The 24,796-nt window shown below is 55.4% G+C and overlaps 1 protein-coding gene across 1 annotated transcript in view; it reads left to right on the forward strand.

Moving 5' to 3' along the window:
• Positions 1-24,796, forward strand: part of KCNN3 (potassium calcium-activated channel subfamily N member 3) — an 81,629-nt gene that overhangs the window by 18,424 nt on the left and 38,409 nt on the right. The window contains exon 3 of the mRNA XM_074938970.1: positions 20,788-21,206. Coding sequence (XP_074795071.1) covers positions 20,788-21,206 — 419 coding nt within the window. The remainder of the gene's footprint in view (positions 1-20,787; positions 21,207-24,796) is intronic.

Genomic DNA, 24,796 nt, shown 5'->3' on the forward strand with positions numbered 1-24,796 from the left:
TGGCCGTCAGGGAAGGGGCAGGGCTGGATCCTGTGCTGTACCCAGCAGGGGGGAGAGCAGCGAGAGGCCTCAATCCACCTTGGTGCCTCCCTGGCTGGTACTGACCTGCTGGCTGGTGTGTAAGTGAGAGCAGCCCTGGGGATGCAGGTGCCTAATGCCTGATCCAGTGGGAACCATGAGAAAGTAGCTCCCTTCCCCCATGCTGGAACCCCGTGCCCAACCACAGCCGGGAGTTAGATTGGTGCCTGCTCGTTCCCTGGAGCAGCCCCAGAGGCCCGACGCTGAAATCTGCACGTGGGCTGCTGTGTTTTGAGACACGCTTCTTAGGGAGTTAGTACCTGCCCACTCCAGAGCGGCGCTTTGCTGGGGAGACAGGGCAGCGCTGCTGTTCCAGTCAGCATGGATCTGAGCACTTCCTCCATGCTGCAAGGCACAGGCTTCTCCTGCCTGAGAGTAGCTTCCCCTTTGCACCTCAGCCTCACCAGCAGGGATGCTGCCACATGTGCTGTGTGAGGGTCTGAACAGGCAGGCAATATCCCCTCCCCCCATCAGCAGGGCCTGCTGCAGCAGGAGTAAGTGGGCACTGCTGACTAGCAGGGGCTCATTACAGCATCTGGTGAAGGAAGATCTAGGGGGTGGGCTGAGCAGACCTGAGGGAGGAACAGCCATGCCTGGGGAGAAGTTCTGAGATGAGCTATGTTACATTGATGTGGATTTCTTTGTTGATAAAACTATACCCAGGAAGGTCTGATCACACACTGCATTTGAGCGTTGTCCAGGAGCCTGGGTGGGAAAGGCGCTTGCTCCCAGGGGATGGGGGCTAAACTGGGGCTGGGTGAGGGAAGAGTTCATCCATCGCCTAGTCGCGTTTGTGCTGAGCGGGGCTCTGCCCAAAAGGGAGACGTTCTTGGGGCCATGTTTGGTAGCTGGGAAGGGCCTGCTGTGGGGCTCCCTGCCTACCACGATGCTCCTCCCCTTTCACAGGGGAGCCTCAACACACACTAGCCCTAGACAGTGAGGGACAGAGATTGGGAGCAAACCAACGTCCTCATCCACAGTCTGTCCCAGCAGGCTGCAAACCTCCGCCAGTCCCCTAAAGCCCAGTTTAGCCCTGATGAGCTGGCCAGTCCAAAGCGGCTGATCTTGGTATGGAAGAGAACTACCCGTTTCAACCCCCAGTATTTGGCAGAGTTCTGCTTCCTGGCTCGAACGCTGTTCCTCCCCCAGGCCGTGCTGCCTGTGGTTACCAGTGTTAACTTTACCCCCCTTCTCTAGCGTTGCCTCTTGTGCCATGGTTTCAGGATTCAGCAGCCACAAAGCCCACACTGTGCATTGGTGATGGGGTTCTCCTGGGCTCTGGGGGTCATTTTTATGTTTCTTCATGGAAGACTTGGCCATGTTCAGCACAGTCAGGTCATAGCCTAACCAAGGCAGCTCCTAGGAGAGCAGAAAAGCCCCTTCTGCAGCAAGGAGGCACTTTATGGAAATGTCTGATGGGAGAGGATGGGAGCCAAATGGAAAAGCGAAGATGGGGACTGGGAATAGACCCAAGCCTGAGCCAAGAGCCTGCAGCTCGGCCCCAATTTCTGTGGAACAAAATGCTCTGTGTGCAGGTGAATTTCTGGTTGTGCTTTGTATGAAGGGTCCGTTCCTAGAGTTCGCAAAGGCTGGTAACTGGCTAATCAGGTCTTGTGCATTGTTCTAGAATCCCACAGGCCACCGGGCTGCTGAGAGCCCTCGGGACCTCCTGCTACTGATGGGCTTGTCCCCATTTCCAGCACTGCAGCTCCTGTCGGTAGCATCTCTTCATCGCTTATTAACCCTTTGTAAATGGAGCCTTCCCACACAGAGGGACCAAGCTCCCCTTGCCCCGGGCTCGGGAACCTAGAGATTGCAGACCGGGTGGGACCAGAGGTCCATCCACACCAACGTACAGACTCTGACTCAGGCGCTGCAGATCCCTGATTTTTATTTGTAGTGTTATGTACCTTTGCCAGTGGCAGGAGCCCATGAGTGTCTGTAGAGGTGGTGCCAACTCAGGCCTCCTGCACTGGGAGCATCAGCAGTCCTTGCCCTTACCTTCCCTCCCTCCCTCCCTCCCTCATCTCTAGAGCTTTATTTCTCCCTCTCTAGGTGCTATTGTTTAAGATTTTGCCCCTGAGTTTAGCTGGAAGCAATCTCTTCAGAGGGAGCCGAGGGGGTTGTTCTGGGGCAAATCCAGGGGGAAGAGCCAGCAGCACAGCTACCTGCGAGAGGGGCTGGCAGTCTGCAATGCTCTGTGTGGGGAGAACCAAACCCCAGGGGCTCCAAAAGCAAATGGTCAGAAGGGCAATGGAACCACTGAAGAGCAGCTGTGGGTCTCACAGGCTGCTCACAGCCTGAGCTAGCTGGCCCTCCTGGGGATGTGAGAGGAAGCCTGCATTCTGGCTAGGGACTCTCCTGCCTTGCAGTGAAGATGATAGTCCTCCAGTGCCTTCCCACGTTTCCCCCCTGTGTGTGCAGGGACAGACAAGCTCTCCCACAATTCACCAGGAAAATCAGAGCTGCTCAAAACCCCAGGGGAGATGCCCCCAGAAGTCCTAGCGTCACAGCTGGGGGAGTGCAGCACCAGGGGGCACATGGTAACTTGGTACAGCTTTGCAGAGTGGCTGCTCACACCCAAACTGAGCTAACCTGGGCACTCAGACCAGGTGCCAATCACCTGGGCTAGCCCTTCCTCAGGCTGCATGTCACAGGGAGCTTCTCTGTGGGGGACCATCAATGCTGCTCCATGTCCCAGGCCCACGGCAGTCAGAGGCGCTGCCCAGTTCCTAGGCCTCCAGTGCAGCTTGTCAGATCCTTTAGTATTAGAACTGGTCCAGCTGGCAGTTTTGCGTCTCTTTCCCCCCCCCCCCCCACACCAGCTTTGCAATCACCCACTGCCAAGCACACCGAGAACTCCTGATAGGTGCAACATTTGTCACAAAGTGTAAAAGCTGCTGCCCTGAGGGAACAGTTTGTTTTCCTCACTGCACAGGCTGCATGTGAAGAATGTTTGGCCACTTCTAGCTGAGGCTAGATAAGACGCTTGATTTCTCGCAGCACTCTCAAGAATCCACGTTGTACTGTCATGAAAAACGCCCAGGGTCCCCTCGGGCTCTGGCAGTAGAAGGCGTCTGGGCAATACACAGATTGACCTGTGACTCCACCAGAGGGACTGGCAAATGAGCGGTTGCTGACCTTTCCTCTAGCTGAACATTTCAAAATAAATATTTGGGAGAGCTCTGGCCTTTGCAGAAATAATCTCCCCCGAGGCTGCGTTGTCAATGCAAGCTTCTCCCTACGCCTGCTTGTCCTCTCTTGTGAGAGGTTCACAAAGTCCACCCCTTGAGCTGGGCACAGGGCTTCACAGGTCTGATCTACCTCTGATTGAAAGCAAAGGCAAAATTCCCATTGATTTCTGAATCAAGGCCTTGGATTCAAGAGCCTAATGTTTGGCACCCACGCGCCTATCTTTGGCCCTAGCATCTCCAGGTGGCATTGTCATATTTGCCCAGCAAAGACTCAGCAACTTTCAGTGGGGTTAGTCATAAACGCAAAGCAACCCAACGAGAACAGCCCCAGCAAGATCAATCCAAGTTCCGTCTGCAGCAATGCGTGTTTTGTGTGGCACTCGGAGAGGAGAAGCAGGAAGCCAGAGACAGTACTTGTCCTCCACAGCATGGAGTGGAGAAGCTGTGAAGGAAAAGAATCTCTGCTACTGAGGGGTCAGAACAACCTGTAGGAACAGCAGAGAGGGGTCAGGGGAAAAGATCTTCCACAAAGAGCACCTGGAGGAAACCCACGCCTGACCTAGCAGCTGACTCCTGTTAATAAAACACTCTGCCAGCATACGGACTTTCCTGCTCAATGTCTGTCACTGCTGTAAGTCCGTCGCAACCAGGGCTTAGATATGGGGCTTGAAACGCAGGGGAGCAAGCCTGGATCCCTGCGTGCAGCTGAGGGCCATGTTCCAAGCACTAGTAGCTAATGCACCAGAAGCACCAACTGTAATCCTTGTCCATCTCCTTGTAACTCTCTCCTGCGGGTGCTGGGTCCTTACAGGTCCAGCCAGCAGCGGAGAAGCATGCGGTTTGGCTGATTGGTCAGTTGTACTGATTGAGCTCTCTGAGTTGATGTACTTAGCTGAACAAAGAGCTGGTTCAGGGGTGACTTGATCCCCATCTGAAGATCTACCTGGGAACAAATATTAAATCAGGGGCTTGTCCATCTAGCAGAGGAAGGTCTAACCGGAGCCAATGGCTGGGAGTTGAAGCTAGACAAATTCAGACTGAAAATTAAGTGTAAATATTTAACTGTGAGGGGAATTAACCATTGGAACAACTGACCCAGGGTAGTGCTGTGTTCTCCATCGCTGCCAACTTTTAAATGACGAGTGGCTGGTTTTCTATCAGCTCTGCTCTAGGGTTCACTTGGGGGCAGTGCCGGAGGTCAGACAAGATGATCACAATGGTCTGATCTGGTCTTGGAATCTCTGAATTTCCCCAGTCAGTGTCTTCCGATCAGCCACAAACAAGAACATGTAAACCTAAGTGACAAATGTTCCTGTCTGGAGTGTAAAATCTGCCACTACAAGGAAGCAATTTCTTTCCTTGCTGTGCAGCAAAATGCAAAAAATCCTCTCTGAACAGCTCCCAGCCAGTCCTAGCCTCAAAGAGGAACAGAGTATCTGCAGTTTCCCAAACATACAGCAAATTTAGGCTGAATAAAGAGCCAGATGGAGTTAGGGCGTGTTTTCTGAGCATTAACTTCTAGGTGTGAGAGCTGAATTGAGATGTCATGCTGGTCTCTAGCTGCCTGTACATTTTACTAATAACTGACAGGAATTGATTTAGTCCCGTCCATTGAGGCTGAGTCCCCAAGCTGCCCAAATTCACATGAAAGTTACCACATCCCCTAAGTGTTCTTGAAAAGCTCAGCCCCCCGTGTTTCCCAGTCCCTTTGCAATGGGCTGGTGCTCCAATAGCGATGCTGTCTTGAGAACCCTAGCAGGATGGCACGAGCCGCTACAGGGCTGAGAAAAGCTTTGCCTATGTACCAAAGCAGAGAGAGGCTGCCCCTTGCTGGTCTCTCCGCAGGGCACTTGGCAATTGCTTCCCAGATGGAGGATTTTTTTCCTCCCTCAGGAAAGGCTTTCCAGCTGGAAGCCTGGGTTTCGGTATTGGTCTTTGCTCACCTCAGCCTGGATCTGCAGTCAGGAAGTTCAGTATGAGGTTTGGGACTGAGATGCAGATAAGACGGTGTGATTTGGTGGATAAAGTCTGGGTCTAGGAGCCAAGCCCTTCAGAGTTCTAATGTAATGCCTGTGGACTGTTCTGTGTTTGTACAGTGCCTGGCTCAGTGGACTTCCAGCTAACAAACAGAATTAATCGTCCGCCTCCTAGCTCTGGCAGAGACTAACTGTGGTGCCTTTGTCGACTCTGGGTCCATTGTGCCTGCTGGAAAATGGGGATTACCCCTCTTGCCCTCCCCTGGGCTGGGGAGGAGGAATGTTCTTGCAGCGCTTTGATGACGAAAAGCTTGAGCTCCATGCAAAGTCGTGTCCACCTTGTTCCTACCGAGAGATGCCATCCCAGGCTGCCTCAGAGTTTTCAGTCTCCTTCCCAGTGTAGAGGGCTTTGCGTGGGTCTTGTTCTCAGTGCCCCAGGCAGCAGACTGGTGGCACTTTCCTTCGGAGAGCCTTTGGTTTGGCTGGGCAGATCAGCTCCCTAAGCGGAGTCATGGCTTTGAGGCATTCCTGAAGGCTGTAGCCCAGGCCGGTGGAAGTTCCCTGTTGCAATGGTGTCACGGAGTCCCTGGGCGGGCAATGCTCTGGAACTGCTCCCTACGAAGCCAGTCAGGACTCTGCTGAGGTCTCCTCTCTGTGAGCAGACTGTCTGCAGGGCAAAAAGCTCACACGGCTTCCACCTTCCTGGGTCTGACCTCGGAGCATTCAGCGTCCTCTACCCCTCTGTGCGCTTCCCACAGCGAGTCTGCCTAGGCGGGGTCCTGGGGAAGCCAGAGGGCCCTGCACCTCAACTGCACAGTCAGACAGGATTCTCAGCCAGCCAGTAAAACAGAAGGTTTATTAGATGACAGGAACATGGTCTAACACAGAGCTTGTAGGTACAGAGAACAGGACCCCTCAGCCGGGTCCATTTTGGGGGGCAGTGAGCCAGACAACTCCGTCTGCACTTCACTCCTTGTCCCCAGCCAGCCCCAAACTGACTCCCCCTCCAGCCCCTCCTCCTCTGCGCTTTGTCCCTTTCCCGGGCCAGGAGGTCACCCGATTCCTTTGTTCTCCAGCCCTTTAGCTCTCACCTTGCAGGGGGGAAGGGCCCAGGCCATCAGTTGCCAGGAGACAGAGTGTCGGCCATTTATGTACACTGGCCCTTTGCTCTGCCACAATTACACCCCCTTATACCACCACCTAGAGACTTAAGAAATGCATAGGGGAAACTGAGGCACCCCTACAGTATTCAGAGGACACAGTAAAAACAGTCCCACTTTGTCACAAATGGGTGGAACAAGCAAGAGCTGTTAGCAATGCCATATCAATAGGCTAATTCCTATGTCTTAGCCCCTAGTGCAGTGCTGGAGCAATGCCAGAGCTGAGTCCCAGGCTTTAACAGCTCAGGGGGCTTCTCACAGTGGCAGGTCAGGCTGCATGGAAGTGGGCCTGACTCTGATGTAAGGTTAGCGACTTTACACTAGTGGCCCATGGAACCTGTATCCTGCCTGCAGCATCCAACAGGAGATGCTCAGGAGAAAGCACCGAAAGCGTCAGCAGTTACAGGCCCCAAAGGTGCAAGGCTGCAGATGGAAGAACGTTCCTGCCTCATGGCAATGGTGTCCAGTGGACGTTCTGATCGTTCTTCCCGCTCTTAGCCTGCGTCACTGGGCACGCCGGGCCATGCACTGTCCAGCCTGCTCCAGCCGCTGGCGGTCTATGCGACCAGGCGAGGGGGAGACCTCAGGCTGCCGTGCTGCAACACTGAATAGTGCTAAATGCCCTGCCCTTCCATGGTGTGCCCTGGCTCTTCTGGTGTTGAGGGGGGCTGAATGCTTTCACTGAATGGGACTTTTGTTCCCTGGGATAACAGAGAGCACAGGCCTGTGGCCATGGTGTGTCTGCTCCGAAGATCCTGCCTCATCAGAGCCCTGTGTGATGCCTGGGGAGTCCGCTCTACTCCCACCATTGTCCATTACCTTGGGTTTATCCCAGTTACATTCATGCTGTCCCACGGTGCCTGGCATGCCGGACAGCATCGGGAACTTCTCTCGCTCTCCCTAGCGTCTGCAGCTGAATTGCACAGTTACCTTGACCTGACGCAGGAGGGACAAGGCTGAGATGTCTTCCTCCTGAGGATTTATAGGCTCAACTGGCAAGAAAACCAGATAAAAAGCAGCTGCTCGGGCTCCTGGTTTCATTTCTCATGGTCTGGCTTTAATGACGTACGTGGTGCAATTTATGGGGCCGCCCTGCCCAGGTGGCAGTTCTCTTCCACTGAGCGACAGCAGCCCCCAGCCTGGGCGAGTCTGACCAGGGGTGATGGCTGCTCCTGCTTGGAATGGGATGCTGTGCTGGAGCCAAGCTCTGAAAGGGAGTCTATCACTATCCGGAAGCGTGAAGCCCAGCAGGGAGAAATCCTCTAGCTGCCCCCATGTGAGCTGTATGCTCACTCACAATCTGTGTGAGAACAGACATAGACCTGCTCCCATTGCAACCACCAGCAGCTTTGCCACTGATTTCTGTGGGAGCAGGCCCAGGCCCTGTGTGAGGCTGGGGCCCAATGTTCCAGAGATCCCAGCGCTGGGCTTCTGCCAACGTAGCCCTCAGCCCTGCTGAAACACTGCTGATCCACCAGACCTGGCCAGTGGAGGCGCTCTGGGAGAGGGCCTGCAGCTCTCTCCCCATCACTGTGGGGATGCAAGCAGGCTGGATAACTACCACCCCTCTGCCTTGGGCATTGTTTCTCTGTGGTCCTCAGTCCCAGCTTTGCAGCCTGGTCCAAGCCAGGAGCTCAGGCTGTGTTCACAGACTCAAATCTGCCCTGGGCTGCCCGTTCCTACTCATTTGCTCGCACTCGACTGACACTCATACCTGGGCCCAGCTGCCAAGACCTCCCCAGGCAGCAGGCCTTGCCTTTCACTGCGGACACTGATAATTGCATCTGCATCCCCGACAGCTGCTGGGGCCTCTTCGATCCTGCTTCATGCACTTCAGCACAGAGCGAGTTTGATGGGCAGTGAGTGCCACTCAATCAGTGCTTTGCAGCTGGATCCCTGGGCGTGCCTGCCTGAGGTGCACCCATCAGGAGATGCCAGGCAGCTGGAGAGGTTGGGCTAGTGTGCAGAACATGGTAAAAAGTTCTCTGTGCTGCAAGTGTACAAAGGACATTGCCTTAGCAAAGTGGACCATGAGGGAGTTGTGGCAACAGCTTAAGGAGATTAATGCAAATGCCAGTGGCACATGGAGTTACAGGAGGGATGTTCCTCCCGAAAGCTTCCTGTGGATGCTAATCCAAGGGCCCCTGCTTTTCTCTCTGATTAAGGTCATTTGTCTGGAACGTGCCTCTCCTCACATCCCCATCTAGCAGTTCTTCCTTTCAGCATACGATCATCTCGGAAGGGCCTGGGATCCCTGCTTGGCCTGCCCAGGATGGATCGCACCATACCACAAATCTTAGAGCTTGGCTTGGAAATTACAAATCTGTGGGATGATGATGTGAATCAGTGCCTCTCCCGTTTGGCTCTGAAACAAAATCAGGACATTGTGTAGGGTCCAAAACAACCCCCCTTCCTGGTGGTTAGTCACTAGTAAAAAACTGAATCGTACCATAAAGCTCAGCTCAGACCTTCTCCGAGGCCTAGCTGCTCCTGAAGATCCTCCCTTTGGCCTGCCCAGCCCACACCCTAGATCCTCCCTCTTTAATGCGCTACTCCCAGATCTCCTCTTGTCATCTCCCCTTGCATCAGGGAATCAGCAGACCACACTTAACCCTTGCCCAGCACCTGCCAATAGGGTGGGGCCTCTCATGCAAACACCACCAGCTTGGTACACACCCTGTTATCATTCATTATGATTTATGTCGATTGTACATAACACTTTTTACAGAATGCATCAGCAAAGAGGACTCCGTCCTGGACTGTCAGAGACACAATGCATCCCCAACTGCCCCTCCACCCCGCCAGCTGGAGGGACTCTCTCCCTGCCTACATTATTGTCTCTCCATGCCTGTCTCCTCTCACACTCAGCTTTCTCGCTCCCACCAGCTTCCCTCTTCTCAGTGATGGTTTCGCTGTATGAATAATACAGTCTTATTTTGCTGTGAGGCCATGACCCATGGTAAACTATATGCTGAGCTGCCTCTTTATTTTAGTAAGCAACTCTCCACTCCCTGCCCCAGGAGTCAGTTTGGTCCTTTCCCCTCTCTCCAGGGTGAGTAACTTTAACCCCTTCACTGCTGCAGGTCAGGTCGCTGGCTCCCAGCAGGGAGTTTCCGGCTTAGTTGAAGTGGGACAGGGCTGGAGGATTAATTGGCAGTCCAGGCAGTTTGGGATGCTGCACAGTTAGCAAACATCTGTAAGTGGCTTATGCAGGAGGTCAGACTAGATGATCTAATGGTCCTTATACTCTCTGAAGCTACAAGGCCGATGGCATGGCAGCCCAAGGGGAAAGAGAAGGGGCTTGTGAATACAGCACTAGACTGGAGTGGGCAGAGCTGGGTTCAGCTCCTGGCACTGGTGAAGCCTCCTGTCACACTGGCCCAGGCCCTTAAGCTGCAACTTTCAACCCTCTATGCACATCCTAGTCTTAATCTGGCCTGGTCCTTGATCTCCCAGATGTAGAATGGCAGCCATCACATTTACTTTCTCTTACCCTCTGTCTTGTGTATTCAAACTGTGAGCTCCTGGGGCAGGGTCTCTCTCGCTGTGTGTACAAACAGCACTGAGCACTCTGGGGCCCTGAGCTCAGCTACAGCCTAGTGACACCGTTGTAATGCAAATACGACACCTGAGGGGCTTGGCTATCCTGGTGAAAGCAGATCCTGCCAGGAGCCTGCAGAGTGTTCCAGGGCCTGGGGTTAAGCCACCGTCGCCCCTCCCCGGCTCTGCCCGGGGGCAGTGCCCCCAGCAGTGGGGGACAGATGACTGGGAGCTGCACTCTAGCAGGATGGTGCTGAATGGGCTGCCCCCCTTCCCACCCCAACTGTTGGTCAGTTGGTTTGCGTGTGTGAGGCCAGGCGTGATATATTACAGCACTCCCCTAGCCTGCTCGGTTTGGACTGAGCTGTCCATATCCATTTGCAGAGCAGCTGCTGGGCATGCTGCTCCCGTGTGTGATTGCTTGAGAGAGCTTCATTTGTCTGTGTCTGTTACCTGTCAGTAAAGACCAGGCCATTCTGAGGGAGGGGCGGGGGGGGGAGGAAGCACTGGCACTGTGGGAAATAAGAGGGAAGGAAGCACCTGACCCTGGTGGAACTGGGCAGTGGAAAGCTCTAAGGCCCAGTTAGAATGAGAATTTGGGTGGGGCTGTTGCTGAGACATTCCTGCTCCCCGTCAGACTGACACTACTGTCCTACTGGGCGCGGACTGCACAATGGTATTCCCCTTGGAGACAAGATGGGCTCTCACCGGCTGGAGAAGCACTGAGCTGCCACCCTGTAACCATGCGTGGGGAGGGTCCTGGTAGATAAACTCTGAATTGGTAGGTAGCCGAGCCACGAGGGCTTAGCTCACGTTCCCGGTGAGGATGTCTTCAAAGCTACAGGGAGTGTCTGGGCCAGGTTTTCAGCGGGTGTAAATGGGTGGCGCTTCATTGGCTTAGATGTTATACTAATACTATTCGACACTGGTGAGGCCTCATCTGGAGTACCGTGTCCAGTTTTGGGCCCCACACTACAAGAAGGATGTGGATAAATTGGAGAGAGTCCAGCGAAGGGCAACAAAAATGATTAGGGGTCTAGAGCACATGACTTATGAAGAGAGGCTGAGGGAGCTGGGATTGTTTAGTCTGCAGAAGAGAAGAATGAGGGGGGATTTGATAGCTGCTTTCAACTACCTGAGAGGTGGTTCCAAAGAGGATGGCTCTAGACTGTTCTCAATGGTAGCAGATGACAGAACGAGGAGTAATGGTCTCAAGTTGCAATGGGGGAGGTTTAGATTGGATATTAGGAAAAACTTTTTCACTAAGAGGGTGGTGAAACACTGGAATGCGTTACCTAGGGAGGTGGTAGAATCTCCTTCCTTAAAGGTTTTTAAGGTCAGGCTTGACAAAGCCCTGGCTGGGATGATTTAGTTGGGGATTGGTCCTGCTTCGAGCAGGGGGTTGGACTAGATGACCTTCTGGGGTCCCTTCCAACCCTGATATTCTATGATTCTATGATTCTAATTTACACCATCCAGGGGGCCTGTGCCACATCCAGCATTTTAGGGATGGGCCAGCTCCTGTAGCCATGACAAGGCCTCAGTGCACATGCAGCCACTGGACTTGATGATAGTGTGTGACTGCCGAGTGCTTACCTGGCCCTGAAGGGTCTGTCGCACCCTGCCCACCATGGGGGCTCTAGCCGGTTGGGGGGCAGCACACCTATGCTCTCAGGCCTCTTCTGTCCTGGGGCTCGACTCAGCTCCCCTGGTGCAACGGGCTTTGCCTGTCTGCGCCCACAGCCAGACTGGGGGTGAAGGTGGCTTCAGTGAGGCAGCCACAGCCAGACACCGGATCAAGTGCTCCCTCTCTCTCGAGAGGCCGGGGGATTGAATTGAGCCCCTGCCCTGTCAGCTTGTATAACAGGGTTGGGGGAGCCCAGCTCAGGCCCTGCGGCTTGGTTCAGCACCACTGACCGCCACCCCCAGGAAGGGCCTAGCAGCCAGAGACTAACTGCAGGAGCCCAGGGCAGTGCACCAGCACTTGCCCGGAATCCCTCAGCGGAACACTGTGAGGAAGGCTCCAGCTGCAGCCGATCAGAGGCTGAATTTTCCTTGTACCCTTTAAGTCAGCTTTGGGGAATAAGACAGCTGGGGGAGGAAGGGGAGCTTAAGCCTGAATGAACACCTAATGGGAGGAGATGAACGAGGACAGATTATTCTCTGAGAAAGATTTGGAGCCCCTCCTCCAGCCCATGGGTGACCTGCCTGTAGCTGAGCTGCCCGCAGGCATGGATGGGGTAGGCTCGGAGACACCTTAGGGAACTTGGGAGTACTTGACTCTAGTTTCAGGGCCGTTTGCTGCTCCACTCCTATGAAGTTAACAAAATGAGGGTGAGCAGCTTCCTGAGCAGTGAGCATCTCCCACCACCACAGCACCCAGCCACCACCACTGGCCGTGAGGAAAAGATCAGGCAAGGCCAAGGGGTGAGGGTTTCCCCATCTCCTGTGCCGGACTGAGCCTGTCGCTCATGAGGGGCTCAGAGCAGGGGGAGCAGATGAGGATACTGGCTGTGGGTGCTGCAGGTTGCTTCCTGAGAGACAGGACCTTCCCCAAGGCCCCGAGCTGGCTCCCTTGCAGTTTGGATCCGATGGAATCCCTCCTTCCATCAGGAGAGTTGGCCTGGTGCCTGTGACCTTTGCAGACAAGGGAACCTGGCCTTGCCTTAGGAGAGGCTGACGTCAAGTGTTACTGACGTTCCAGTAACAGTGAGAGGCCCCAGCCACATGGGCCAGGTCCTGCAGAGAGCTGGGGTGAGACCATCTCTGCCTCCCCTCTTGCCATCAGCGTGACCTCCGTGCCCTCAGTGCAGACCTGGTGGTGCAGGTGAGAGGACCATGTCGCGCTTTTGCTCTCTGTTGTTGGACTTCTCTGAGCAGAGCAGAAGGGGGCGGGGGGCAGCTTTAAGGCTGAAGGCAGCTGCTGGGGAGATTAGGCTGTCCACAGCTGCTTGTTCTGTTTAGTCACATGAAGCTGCTTCACCTCCCACTACCTCCGGTAAAAGGTAGTGCTGAACGTCGGCCTGGCTGGGCCAGCGGTTCCGGGGGGGTGCACCTTTCCAACATGGGGAGGGAGGGGCTGAGCCCGGCCTCAGCCAAACAACCTCCAGGGCATGGGCACAGGTTGGCTGAGGACTGGGTTATAGGCACGTCCCTTCTCTATTAGAGGGTCTGAAAACCAACTAGGCAGGGACCCATTTCTTTTCCAAATTCAAGCCAGTTCTGTGGAAGAAGTTGCACTGAATGGAGGGGCCTGATGCTGCATCTCTTGAGACGGTGTCATCAGGGAATCCTGGCTGGCTGATAGCTCAAGGCAGGCTATCTGCCTGTTATGTCTGACTTTATTAGGTCACATGGGGTGAAGCTTGTCTGCTGCTCCCTCCCCCAGCCCCCATGTAGGGATGCCCAGTGCAGGAAGCAGATGTGCACTGATTTCCAAGAGCAAAGATGAGAGCCTGTCCTCTCCTACAGGGATTGGGGTTTCTCGCTTTCAGCTAATGGCTTGCAGGCTGAGAATGCTAATGAACCAATTACCTCACTCTTAAGGTCCGAGCGATCCATTCTTGAGCAGAACGGGCTGCCAGCTGATCCAGAACCTGGCCTGTAACAGAGGCATTTGGGGGAGAGAAAAGTAGGGCCCCCTTTCCCTCCCCTGACAATGTAGGGTGCAATGTGTAGAATACATAAATGGCAGTGCTGAGCATCTCTTATCCAGTGTGGGCTCTGTGCTACCCAAGGAGCAGGCATTGGCCAAGGCCAACTGAGGTGCTCATTGTGGGCAGCTTCTCCTAATACGATTACTAACGCTTGGAACAAACATAACAATTTCCCCTCTCCCTATGTTGGATGCACATTAGCCACGTAAGCATCATGGCTCCCCAGGAGATGGGTAACCCATTTTACAGATAGGGAAAGTGAGGCAGAGAGCATGGTGGGGACTTGCCCAAACTTCTTTTCACCCCAGGTTCCAAGTGCCATGGGTGCTGCCACTGCTTTGGCTGCAGCGTGGGCCCAGCTCTGTAGAGCATTTGTGGTCAGTGTTTGTGACAAAGTGGGACTGTCCTTAATGTTTCCTCTGAATATTGTGGGGGTGCCTCAGTTTCCCCTAGGCAGTTCTTAAGTATCTAGGGGGTGGGGTAAGGGTGTATGATCATTGCAGAGCCCTAGAGGGCAGGTGTGTGCAGGGGTCTGGACATAGACAATGGCCGACACCCTGTCTCCTGGCAACTGATGGCCTGGGCCCTTCCCCCCTGCAAGGTGAGAGCTAAAGGGTTGGAGAACAAAGGAATCCGGTGCCCTCCTGGCCAGGAAAGGGACAAAGCCCAGAGGAGGAGGGGCTGGAGAGAGTCAGTTTGGGGCTGGCTGGGGACATGGAGTGAAGTGCAGACGGGGTTGTCTGGCTCCCTGCCCCTCAAAATGGACCCAGCTGAGGGGTCCTGTTCTCTGTACCTACAAGCTCTGTGTTAGATCATGTTCCTGTCGTCTAATAAACCTCTGTTTTACTGGCTGGCTGAGAGTCACGTCTGACTGCGGAGTTGGGGGGCAGGACCCTCTGGCTTCCCCAGGACACCGCCTGGGCGGACTCGCTGTGGGAAGCGCACGGAGGGGCAGAGGAGGCTGAATGCTCCAAGGTCAGACCCAGGAAGGTGGAAGCTGTGTGTCCTGGAGACAGGCTGCTCACAGGAAGGAGACTTCCCCAGAGTCCTGACTGGCTTCGTAGGGAGCAGGTCCAGAGCATCGCCCGGGGACTCCGTGACAGTGTTATTCTGGCAGGCTGCCAACGTTGCCTGAGGAACGCAAGTGAGAAAAGGATAATGGTGACTTTTTAAAGAGTTTATAACTCGGCCTAAGCTGAATGGAATTGCCTGGCACTAGCAAAAGGCAGGGCGCCAGTGTCAAGGCTTTGTCCCTGCCGAAGTTCAAAGGCCTGCTGCAAACAATGTAGATGTTACAGCTTCTCAAAGAAAAGGACATAAGAATCTTTTATGATGGAAAGTGTTAAGCAAGCTAACTACAGGGAAAGCTGGCAACGGCCCCCAGAACAGTGGACAAGGACCATCGCTGGCTGCTCAGGCCTCTGGCAGTTAATGTTAAAGCCTGCCTCAATAGCACTCCTGTAAGGATGTCGCTTGGTGGTGAGCTGGCTGAGGCTAGGGGTGCTGTGGGGATAGTACCCCCAGCCTCCTGCATGGGGGAAGGCCTCTTTTCATTCCCAGCACCCTGCTGATGAGCAAGGTGTCAGAACCCAGAGCAATAGACTCAGTGCAGACCATGTTCCAAGCACCAGTACAATGCCATGCCCCCAAGGAAGGGCACGGGGTGTAAAAGAGACAGACCGAATGGGCCCTTCCCCACCACCCAGGCTCTTTGGAAGGATAAAGACAGCACGTATGGCTGGAGTCCAACTGTGTACTCCAGCCTTTGTCACTGTGGATTTTAACTCTGCTCTAACGATAGTGGATATTAACTGGTAGGCTGGTTAGGAGCACTTGCTGGAGGTTTGGCTGGGGCTGGGAGTCGCGTCCCTGCTATTAGCAGAAGGAGAACTTTCCTTAAGCATGGCTCTTTTCTTTGGTTTGTGGCCAGGCATGGGGAAGGGAAACGGAATCCTCTCCCATTTTCTGCCTCTTTGTGTCATTAATTAGTACTCTCTGGGCAACCGCAAATGGATTTCTCACCCTGCTGCTGCAGGATGCATCAGGAGTCGGCATGTATATAAACGGGGGGGCTGCATTGTAGTCACATGGTCAACATCACTGTTAGTGGCCCCACACTGTACCTCCGTCTTCCATGGCCTGTAGATGAGAACATAAGGAGGAGATTTTCAAAGGTGCACATGGGGGAGAGCTGCCCAGCTTCCAAAGGAAGTTGGGTGCCGAACTGTCCTTTGTGCCTTTGAACCCCATCCTGCTTTGCCTCCCCCAGCAGACTAAGCGAGAGTGCTAACCAGGAACTGGGGAGCAGATTCAGCCGTGCACTCGTGTTTAAAATTAAGCATCTGGAGGGTTTTGCAGAACTGGGAGTGCTTAAAGCAGCAGGTGCATTCTCTGCTGCCTGGCCCAATGCACAGCTGCACCAGCGCAGACTCTGCAGCTGTGGAGCCGAACCCTGCTTGAAACCAGGGTAACTGGCACCTACCAAATCAAGCTCATAGCAGTTACCTCTGCACTGAGGGCTTGTATGGGTGTGGCCACAGACAGCTGAAATCAGGACTGATCCCCACTGCACACAGAACCTAGAGGCCCTATTCTGCTCCCCTTGACTTTAACCAAGCAGGATCCAACCCCTCAACACGTGAATTGTCTGCTCTAAAGGTGGTGCCTGTGGAGCAAGCTTCACTTCTTCCCCACAGGCTCAGCCCGCTACATGCTGTGCGGAAGGCAAGCAGGCGTGTGGCGGGGCTGGCTTTCAGAAAGGGCTTGGCTGTGACTGATTTAGGTGTAAAACACTCTGAGGGTCAGAGCCCCCGGAGCTGGCTCTGGGCTGCCCAGAAGGAACTGCCTGTGCCCTGGCAGAGCTGGAGGGCAGCGTGCAGGAAGCTCTGAAGGAGGCAGACACCCTGGCTGGGGTGTACAACAGCTGTTGTTGTCCTGAAAGTCCCAGCTTTATGCAGACGCATGCACTGCAATGTCGGCTTGAAAGGATGTGCCCAGCTGCCCATGCCGATGGCCCCTCCTCCCTGAGAGTGAAGTCAGGGGCCTAAGCGGAGCCTCGGATCAGGCTCCTCTCAACAGCCCTGCCCCGAGCACTAAGGAGAAGTCATCCCTGGATGAGTCCTGTAGGAGCCAGGTGTGCGCTCCTGTGACACTCTGCAGCGTGCTTGAATCCCCAGCTGTAAGAGGGCACGCGGGAAGTGGCAGCAAACACCAGAGCAGGTGCCCGGGATGCTGCCCCAACTGGAACTTCTCCCACACCAATGGTTGCAGGCCCGTGCTTCTTAACAGAGGCATGAGCGTCTTGGTTTCTTCCTTCCCCAGGTTTCTTCCTTCCCTGTTCTCCAGCTGCATCGTTGTTTCCTAGCCACTGTGGCAAGTGCGCTCGCGCCTTTCCCTACTGGCAATCCTGGGGAAGCCTATTTGGATATTACTGGACTTTGGATGTGGTTTCCATGGAAACCCCAGTAGCGATGGTGCACTCCTAGCCTGCATGCTGGAGAGAACTTTACGAAGGCAAAAGCTTTAAAAAACCACACACACAACCCCTTTTCGCTTCCCTGCTGGTGGGGTAAGACTACAACCAACAAACACGAAATCACCCCACCCACCCCAGGAGGCAAACAGCTTTTGGGCTATTTCCTTTGCTGTTTGTCATACTCTTCGCAGGGAGGAATGGACTGTCAGCTGCTACCACTTCGAGCAGCGTCCTGACAGTTTGGAGCATTTTTATGAACAATTGCTTACACAAAGCAGCTACAAGCTGCGGCGCTTTCCAAAGAGACCAGGGCAGAGAGGCCAAGTAGCTGACTGAGTCAGCCTGTGGGTTTGTTTGCCCAAGACGGATGCTCACACCCAGCCCCAGGCAGAGCTGCTCAGAGCAGCTGTAAGGCGCTGTCCCTGGCTGGGCAAGTGGGGAAATGAGACTGGGGTCCTGGCCACATGGGAGCCAGTATCTTCTGGGATCTGCTCAAGGGAATCCAGTGGCCTGGAGGCCTGAGATCTGGTCTTGGAGCTGCCTGCTGCAGGACCTAGGACAGTCTCTTCCGTGCTCGACCCTGTGTCTTTATTTAGACTGCACATTTTGGGGGCTCTAATTACTTATGTGGCTGGTGAGAGTGGGGGAAAGGAGGGACAACCCTACCAGGCCCCTGAGCTCAGCACACCCCCCCCCTTCCCCACAGTGATGGAACATCTGTGTAACTAAAGTGAAAGGGGAGGGGGTGATGCGTCAGCGAACATGACGACTCCAGTTTGAGTCTCTGGCAAGCCTAGCTCTCCAAGCTAGAGAGCCGTTTGTCCATGACTAACGGCGGCTGGCATGCCTGTCCCTCCCACTGAGCTGCTAGGAATCACAAACCAGGGATGGAAAAGCCCGAGGAGTTCCCATCCCCTTCCCCCCCCTGCCCTGGGCACTGTGCCGGTTTGTTCTCTACTGCGTTCTCCAGTCTCGGGGTCAGTGGTTGGAGGAGACTCCTGCTTGGTTGTCCTGTGACTGAGCCCAGAGCCATCGCTTTGTGCTGCTGCTGTCCTTGCTCTGTCAGTCTGGGAACCCCTTCGATGCTGTCCTCTGAGACCCAGCGAGCAGCCAGCCTGGCTGTCATGCCTAGGACTCCTAGCCTCAGCGTCTTTTCAAAGCTCTGCTGAGCCAGGCCGTGACGGGGGTAGAGCTGGGCTTTACTTAGCAAAAAGGAGCTGAAGAAGTGGTTTGAGTGTAAGCTCTGTGGAATGGAAACCAAGTCTCCCTCTGCGTGTCTTATGGAGTTGAGTGATGGTCAGTGCTTAATGAATACAATAATGCACTGCCCCATCAGAGCCCCACATAGACAGCGTTGGGGCCCAGGACTCACAACCCCCATGGGAGCAAGAGCTACACAGATAAACGAGGGTTTGCAGGCTCCAGCCCTGCCGCGTTCCAGTGCGGTGTCCCCAGTGCAACTAGCCTGACCTTCAAAGCCAAGGAGATCCTGCTTCCTTAGCCAGTCCTTCCTCACTGCTTGGCCCAGGATGAACCTGCTGTTGCCATGGGAACCTGATGGGATCTTTCCTCACAGCAGGGTGCCTGGGTGTTTAATGTTGCAGTTGAAAAGCTGGCTGCCCCATTGTGTTGCTCTGATTTTGCCCATCCATCAGCAGTTGGGAGCAAGGGGGCCTTTAAGGGCCATTCAGTCATGTTAATTGACAGTGCAATGCTCAGCATGGAAGCTGGGGGCTGGGCCATTCTAAGGCAAAGCGTGAGCAACAAATGAATTGGGAGGGGAGGCAGCTGAGAGCAAGGGGGGCTGGAGAAGGCCCCACCGCACTAAGGCAGTTCAGGCAGTTCCTTGGCTGACGCAGAGCACTGGGGTGGCCTGAGCTCTGCAGCCCCGGGTTGGCCCTGGGTCCCCTGCAGGCTCTGCTGTGCACTCTAGAGAGGCACCATGGGCTAGATAAGGCACAAGGCTGGGAGCCAGGAGACCTGGCTTCTGTTCCTGGCTCTGCCACTGACCTGATGGGTGGCCCTGTACAAGTCACCTGCCGTCCCTGGGATTCTGTTTCCCCTCCTGCCCGTGCTCTGTTTAGACAGCGAGCTCGTCAACGCAGGGGGTGGCTTTTGCTACACCCAGCATCCGGCACAAGAGGCTGGGGGAGAAGGGCCCTGAGAGCGGTGAGGCAGGCCCTGCACTCCGGGTACAGCGCTCTGTCCCTGCGTTCACAAGCCAAAGGTGCAGGACGCAGACCACAGTCTCCATTTCTTTCTGGTTCGGCCCCTGCTAATCCCCAGAGCTTTTATCTGGTGGTTCCTGCTGCAGCATCCACTAGGACTGCTGGTTTTGGGTGGTGCCTGTGGCTACTCAAGTCCCATCATGACACATGCACAGAGGGGCTGCCCCTCCTCAAATGGGGCCAGCTGAAAAGCTGCATGAGCCACTCCCTTGCACCAAAGCATCCCAGCAGGTGGCCATCACCTGTGCCCAGTCCAAGGTCTGCCAGACAGTATACACCTCAAGGCAGCCTGCAAAGGTCTGGCTCTGGCATGCAGCTCACCTAACTGCCTTGGGGCTGCTGGCCCCCTCTCCATGCGGCTGTCTTGCACAAGCTCTCGCTGCGCCTGGCCTCCCTAAGCACGCTGAAAGCCTTGTTCTAAGGCAGTACGGCTGGCAGTGCTGGTGCTAGGGCTGCTCTGCACTCAGCTGGCTTGTGCTGTTGGGTTGAGCCCCTGTGCTAGTGTAGACAGGCCTTTCTACCACCCTGGTGTGGAGCCTCCCTGCTCTGTTTGTTTAGTTTTTAAAGCAGCTGGAGAAGTGCTCCCCTCCACCCCTCCGCCCCTAGCAGTGTGCCTGCGTGAACCGGTGGTAGACAGAGAAATGCAGGGATGAGAGCCGGAGAGGGAAAGCTTTTCCCCAGAGTGTTCTGTCGTGGTATAAATAACCTCACCTAAGCCGGTTCCAGTCTGTGGGCTCCCCAGGAGAAACCGGACCTTGAACTTGCTCTGGAGTTTATAAACACTCTCCCATGCTGGAGTGCAGCAATTCAGCCGGTTCCCTGCTGACCCTCCTTCCAGCCTGCTTTATTGACTGCAGTGACCCTGCCGCTGAGCTCTGCTCGCAGGCTGCTCAGCCGGGTCCGGCACACGCGTGGCCGCCCACCCAACCGCTGCTCCAATCAGGCAGGGCTAAGTGAGCACAAGTTACCTCCATGCACCACAGGTGCCCAAGGATGGCGATGAAAAGCTACGGGCCTGATCTTGCCCATCTGTGCTGCTATGACTTACACGATTCCCGCGGCACTGCCTGCCTGAGTAAGCATTAGCAGGAGGTTGGTGTCAGTGGTAGGATTAGAACCTGAGTCCTGGGGCTTCATGGGGGCAGCTGCTACAAGTCAAGCCAAGAAAGCCTCTGTGCCTAAATGGGGCAGCTTGGGCATGGGACACAGTGTCGGGACACCTGGGTCCTGTTTCGCCGCTGGGCAAACTGCCTCCCCTCTGATTCCCCATCCCGCTCTTTGGACTGTGAGTGCTTTGGGGCAGGGCCCAGAGCTCACATTGGGGTTCTGGACCCTGTACCGTAGCCAGTATGAATTCCCTCACGCTCTGCCTGCGGTCTCCATTCCCTGGGGCTGGGCCCTGCAGGGTAGCCCATGGGAAGGAAGGCAGCGTGTCGCTAACTGGGTGCTCTCTCTAATCACGTGCCTTCCATCCTGCTAGCTCTTCGTGATCGACAATGGCGCTGATGACTGGCGGATAGCAATGACTTATGAGCGCATCCTTTACATCAGCCTGGAGATGCTGGTTTGTGCCATACACCCCATCCCTGGGGAGTACAAATTTTTCTGGACAGCACGTCTGGCCTTCTCCTACACACCCTCGAGGGCAGAGGCTGATGTGGACATCATCCTCTCCATCCCCATGTTCCTCCGCCTGTACCTGATTGCCCGGGTCATGCTGCTGCACAGCAAGCTCTTCACTGACGCCTCGTCACGCAGTATCGGGGCGCTCAACAAAATCAACTTCAACACCCGCTTCGTCATGAAGACTCTCATGACCATCTGCCCTGGCACAGTGCTGCTGGTCTTCAGCATCTCCCTGTGGATCATTGCCGCTTGGACGGTCCGTGTCTGCGAGAGGTAAGCCGGGGGTGGGCTGGGGGGGGTGTTGGATTAACGAGGCTTCTCCTTGGAGCAGTGAATGGCGTGCACGCCCTCAGCACAGGGCATGAAGGGGAGGAGATGGTACTCTTCCCTTCTTCCCACAGGTGTTTAGAGCCCTGGAGAGGGGCTCAGTGGCTTGGCAATTCTAAGGTTTCCCAGAGATGAAGGGCTGAATCAATGATGTGGGCTCCATACAGAGCTCTCCCTCCCTAAGGCAGGCACCCCTAGAGCCTCTGGGGTACATCTGCACTGCAAAAACAAAACCCAGGGGCAGCAAGTCACAGGGTCTGTGTCAGCTGACTCGGGTTTTCATTACGGGGTAACGTTCCTGCTTGGGCTGGCGCCCAGCAGTGGGGGAGGGTCTGAGCCCGAGCGGGAAGGTCTCCACTGCTAAGTTCAGCCCCGTAGCATGAGCCTGAGTCAGCTGACCTGGGCTCTGGGACTCGCTGCCGTGGGGATCTCTTCGCCATGTAGATGTAGCGAGGGAGCAGGATGCAGGAGCCAAGGATTTTGTGTGTGAGCGTGCTTTGCGGGTGCCATGTGAGCAAACCCAGGGGATTTGGGTGTGGTGCTGTGCAAGCACAGCTAGCTGGCTATCCAACACCCCTGCCCGCCCTTGGATCGTGGGGTCCAGGTATACTTACCAGCTGGCCCAGCCCAGGCCAGTGAAAATAAATCAATAGCTTCCTGAAAATGGGAACCCAGGTTTCTGTGGGCAGCGCCTTCCCAAAGTACCCAGCGGAGGGCTGCCTGGCCAGGCTTCGCTGCTGCTCTCCAGGGAGGCTGTGTGCATGCAGCCCTCTCCGTTCTCACCAGCAGCCCCATTCTGCTGTGCCAGGCTCCCCTTCAGTCCTTGGCAGGACAACAGACCCCCGCTCAACGGATCCTCCCAGTCAGGGTTTGACCAATGGGCAGAGCCTATCCTCCAAGTCACACAAGTGTTACAAGGACTCCAGTGTCCTAAACTGTATCTGGAGGAGCGGTGCGGGCAGCTGGGGTCACTCAGCTCACCAGCGAAGGCCGGGCTGGCTCAGATGGCCGGGCCCAGCCCTATTCTGCTGAGCGCAGTCTCCTGTGGAATGACCCCGTGGAATAGTGCAGGGGGAGCTGCTGGACACACAGAAGGTGCAAAATAACTTGCCAAGCCCCAATGCCTGGGCTCTGGCTCTAGCTTCGCTGATAGCAACTGTCATGACAACACGGTTACACAGCAGCTCTGGGCGAGCGTCTCGTTGGGACTCGAGCTTGCTGTGGAGACAAGCTGTGAATGTGGGGCAGCGAGTGCACTTCTAGCCTGGGGGGGATGCAGGGATACGTCTCCTTCCGGACTATTCATTTCACAACCCCGCCAGGCCACCCACAGGCACAGGGAGGTTACGGGGTCACAAATGCTCTCCGCGTTGTTCTGGGGCCAGAACAGAGACGTGGCTTGAGAGCAGGATCATATTAGTCATGACACGGGAAGGGGTACTGACAGCTGCTGGCATCTTGCAGGGCATGACTGGCATTTCCCCAGCCTCCCCCAGCATGACAAAGATCTGTCCATGCAGGTTCCTAATGAAACCCTTCCAAGTGGGAATTAGCACTTGGGGCTGAGCTCAGCGGCTTTCCCGGAGCCTCAGTCTGACGGTGACAGGTTTGGAGAGGCAGGCTGTCCTTGGGGTGAGTCAGACACCCACAGTGCCAGAGCTTGCCAGGCAGCACTTAAGCACTGAGTACTTTGTGGGCACAGATGACGGATCTAGCTGCTGATTTTCCCTTGACTCCATGCACATCAGCTGCCTCTACTGGCGCCCTGCTCTCTATTTGCTGTCTCTTTGAACCCGTTTCGTTCTTGCTGCCAATTCGTACCCCTCTGCTCCCCCGTTAGCACCCTCTCTGTCCAAGTAGTGACAAGGGGTGAGTCAGGGGGCAGAGGCTCTACCCTCGATTCAGCTCCCTTCTAGACTTTCACAATCTCATGCCCCTACACATAGGGCAACTGAGGCAGGGCTGCCGCCTGAGAGCCCTCAACAACTAAGGGAGCCCTAGGAAACTGACTGAGCGGTGGACAGAAGGGGGAAGGGAACAGGCAGATGAGCACAGCTGGGTGCATGGGACATGTTTGTAAGACGGTGGAGATAAAAGTTCCCTGCAGGCATCTCTTTAAGACCGGCTGCGTGGCATTGACCAGGGAGGGGCAAAACTCGCTGGCAGTGCCCCCGTCTGCCGTTCAGCTGAGAGGCCATTTCCCAGCCTCCCTCCATGGCCGAGGAGTCTCTGGCCTCTCATTACCTGAAAACCTTTTCTGGAAGTGGCCACCCACCTCTGCTGTATTATTACCGTGGCGCTAGGAGCTGGACAAACACAGAACAAAAAGACAGTCCCTGCCACAAGGAGCTCCCAACCCACGTATAAGCCAAGAGACACCAGAGGGAGACAGCCAGGCAGACTGGAGCACAAGTGAACAGTGAGACAGTTCTGATCAGCATGCCAGGCCGTGGGCTCTGCACCCCAGTAGCCGAACCATTGTCCAGATCTTTGTGCGCATCACAGCAAAGGAGAGTTTGGCAGAGGGCCTGGAAGGTGGGTGCAGAAGTGGCTCTGGGGGTGTCGTGAGGGGCAGCGCAGGAGAAAGTACACAGTGGCTTGTTTGAAAATGTAACAAGTGGGCACTGGAGGCTGGTGTTACGGGCCAATCAGAGGCGAGCTTCAAAAGCTCAGCTGTGAATAAGAGAGGATAGGGAGGTGGGGAAGGGCCTGGAAAGCAAAGACCAGCAGCTTACTTGGGGTGTGAGAGCGAAGTGACGTGGAGAGAGGGACAGGCTGGGGAAACGATCTCTGCATGGCTCTCAGCAGGCCAGACTGCATTTGTCCAGGCCAGAGAGGCAGCTGCCCAGTAACCAAGATGATGGTGAGACCTACCTGTGTGGAGGGAGAGGCAATGGTTATGGGTTAGCTGCATTGCCAGGAGCCCGTCAGATCGGGACCCTGCAGCGCCAGGTGCTGGGCCAAACAATCCCACCTCAGGGAGAGAATAGGGAGGGGAGAGAGAAGAGCATGGGGTGCAGGGAGCACAGCACTGGCCGTGGGGGTACTGCGAGATACTCCGGCACTATGGTAAGGCGCCCGTGGAAGTACCTGATGGATGGATGGACAGACAGACAGGGAGGGGGAGGGGTAGGCCAGAGGCTCCCATGCTGGCAATCCTCAGCCTGTTGAGTCGGGGCGTGTGTGGCCCTGTCTCTGTCTCTGCGCTGCTGGGGGCCAGGGGCTGTTCGATGCAGAGCAGCGATAAAAGCACGGGGAAGCCAGAGTAGCTAATTGATCAGAAGGACTCTCAGCGGCCTCGTTTGCATGTTTGCCCTGCACCTGCCATTTGCCTAACAATACCGCTGGCTCTGGCTGGCAGGGCTGGAAGTGCTATTGGGAGCCTGGGGCCTGCTCCCTCCCCCCCCCACCCCCAGATGAGCTTGTCCAGCCCACATGGGCTGGGGGAGCAGCATAGCTGGTCTGTGGGGAGGAACTGGGCTGCCAATGAGGGGTGAGGAGATGCTCTCTGAGGACTCACAGGCCTCTGCGCTGAC

Source organism: Natator depressus, chromosome 24 (genome assembly GCF_965152275.1).
Source record: "Natator depressus isolate rNatDep1 chromosome 24, rNatDep2.hap1, whole genome shotgun sequence".
Lineage (NCBI taxonomy): Eukaryota > Metazoa > Chordata > Testudines > Cheloniidae > Natator > Natator depressus.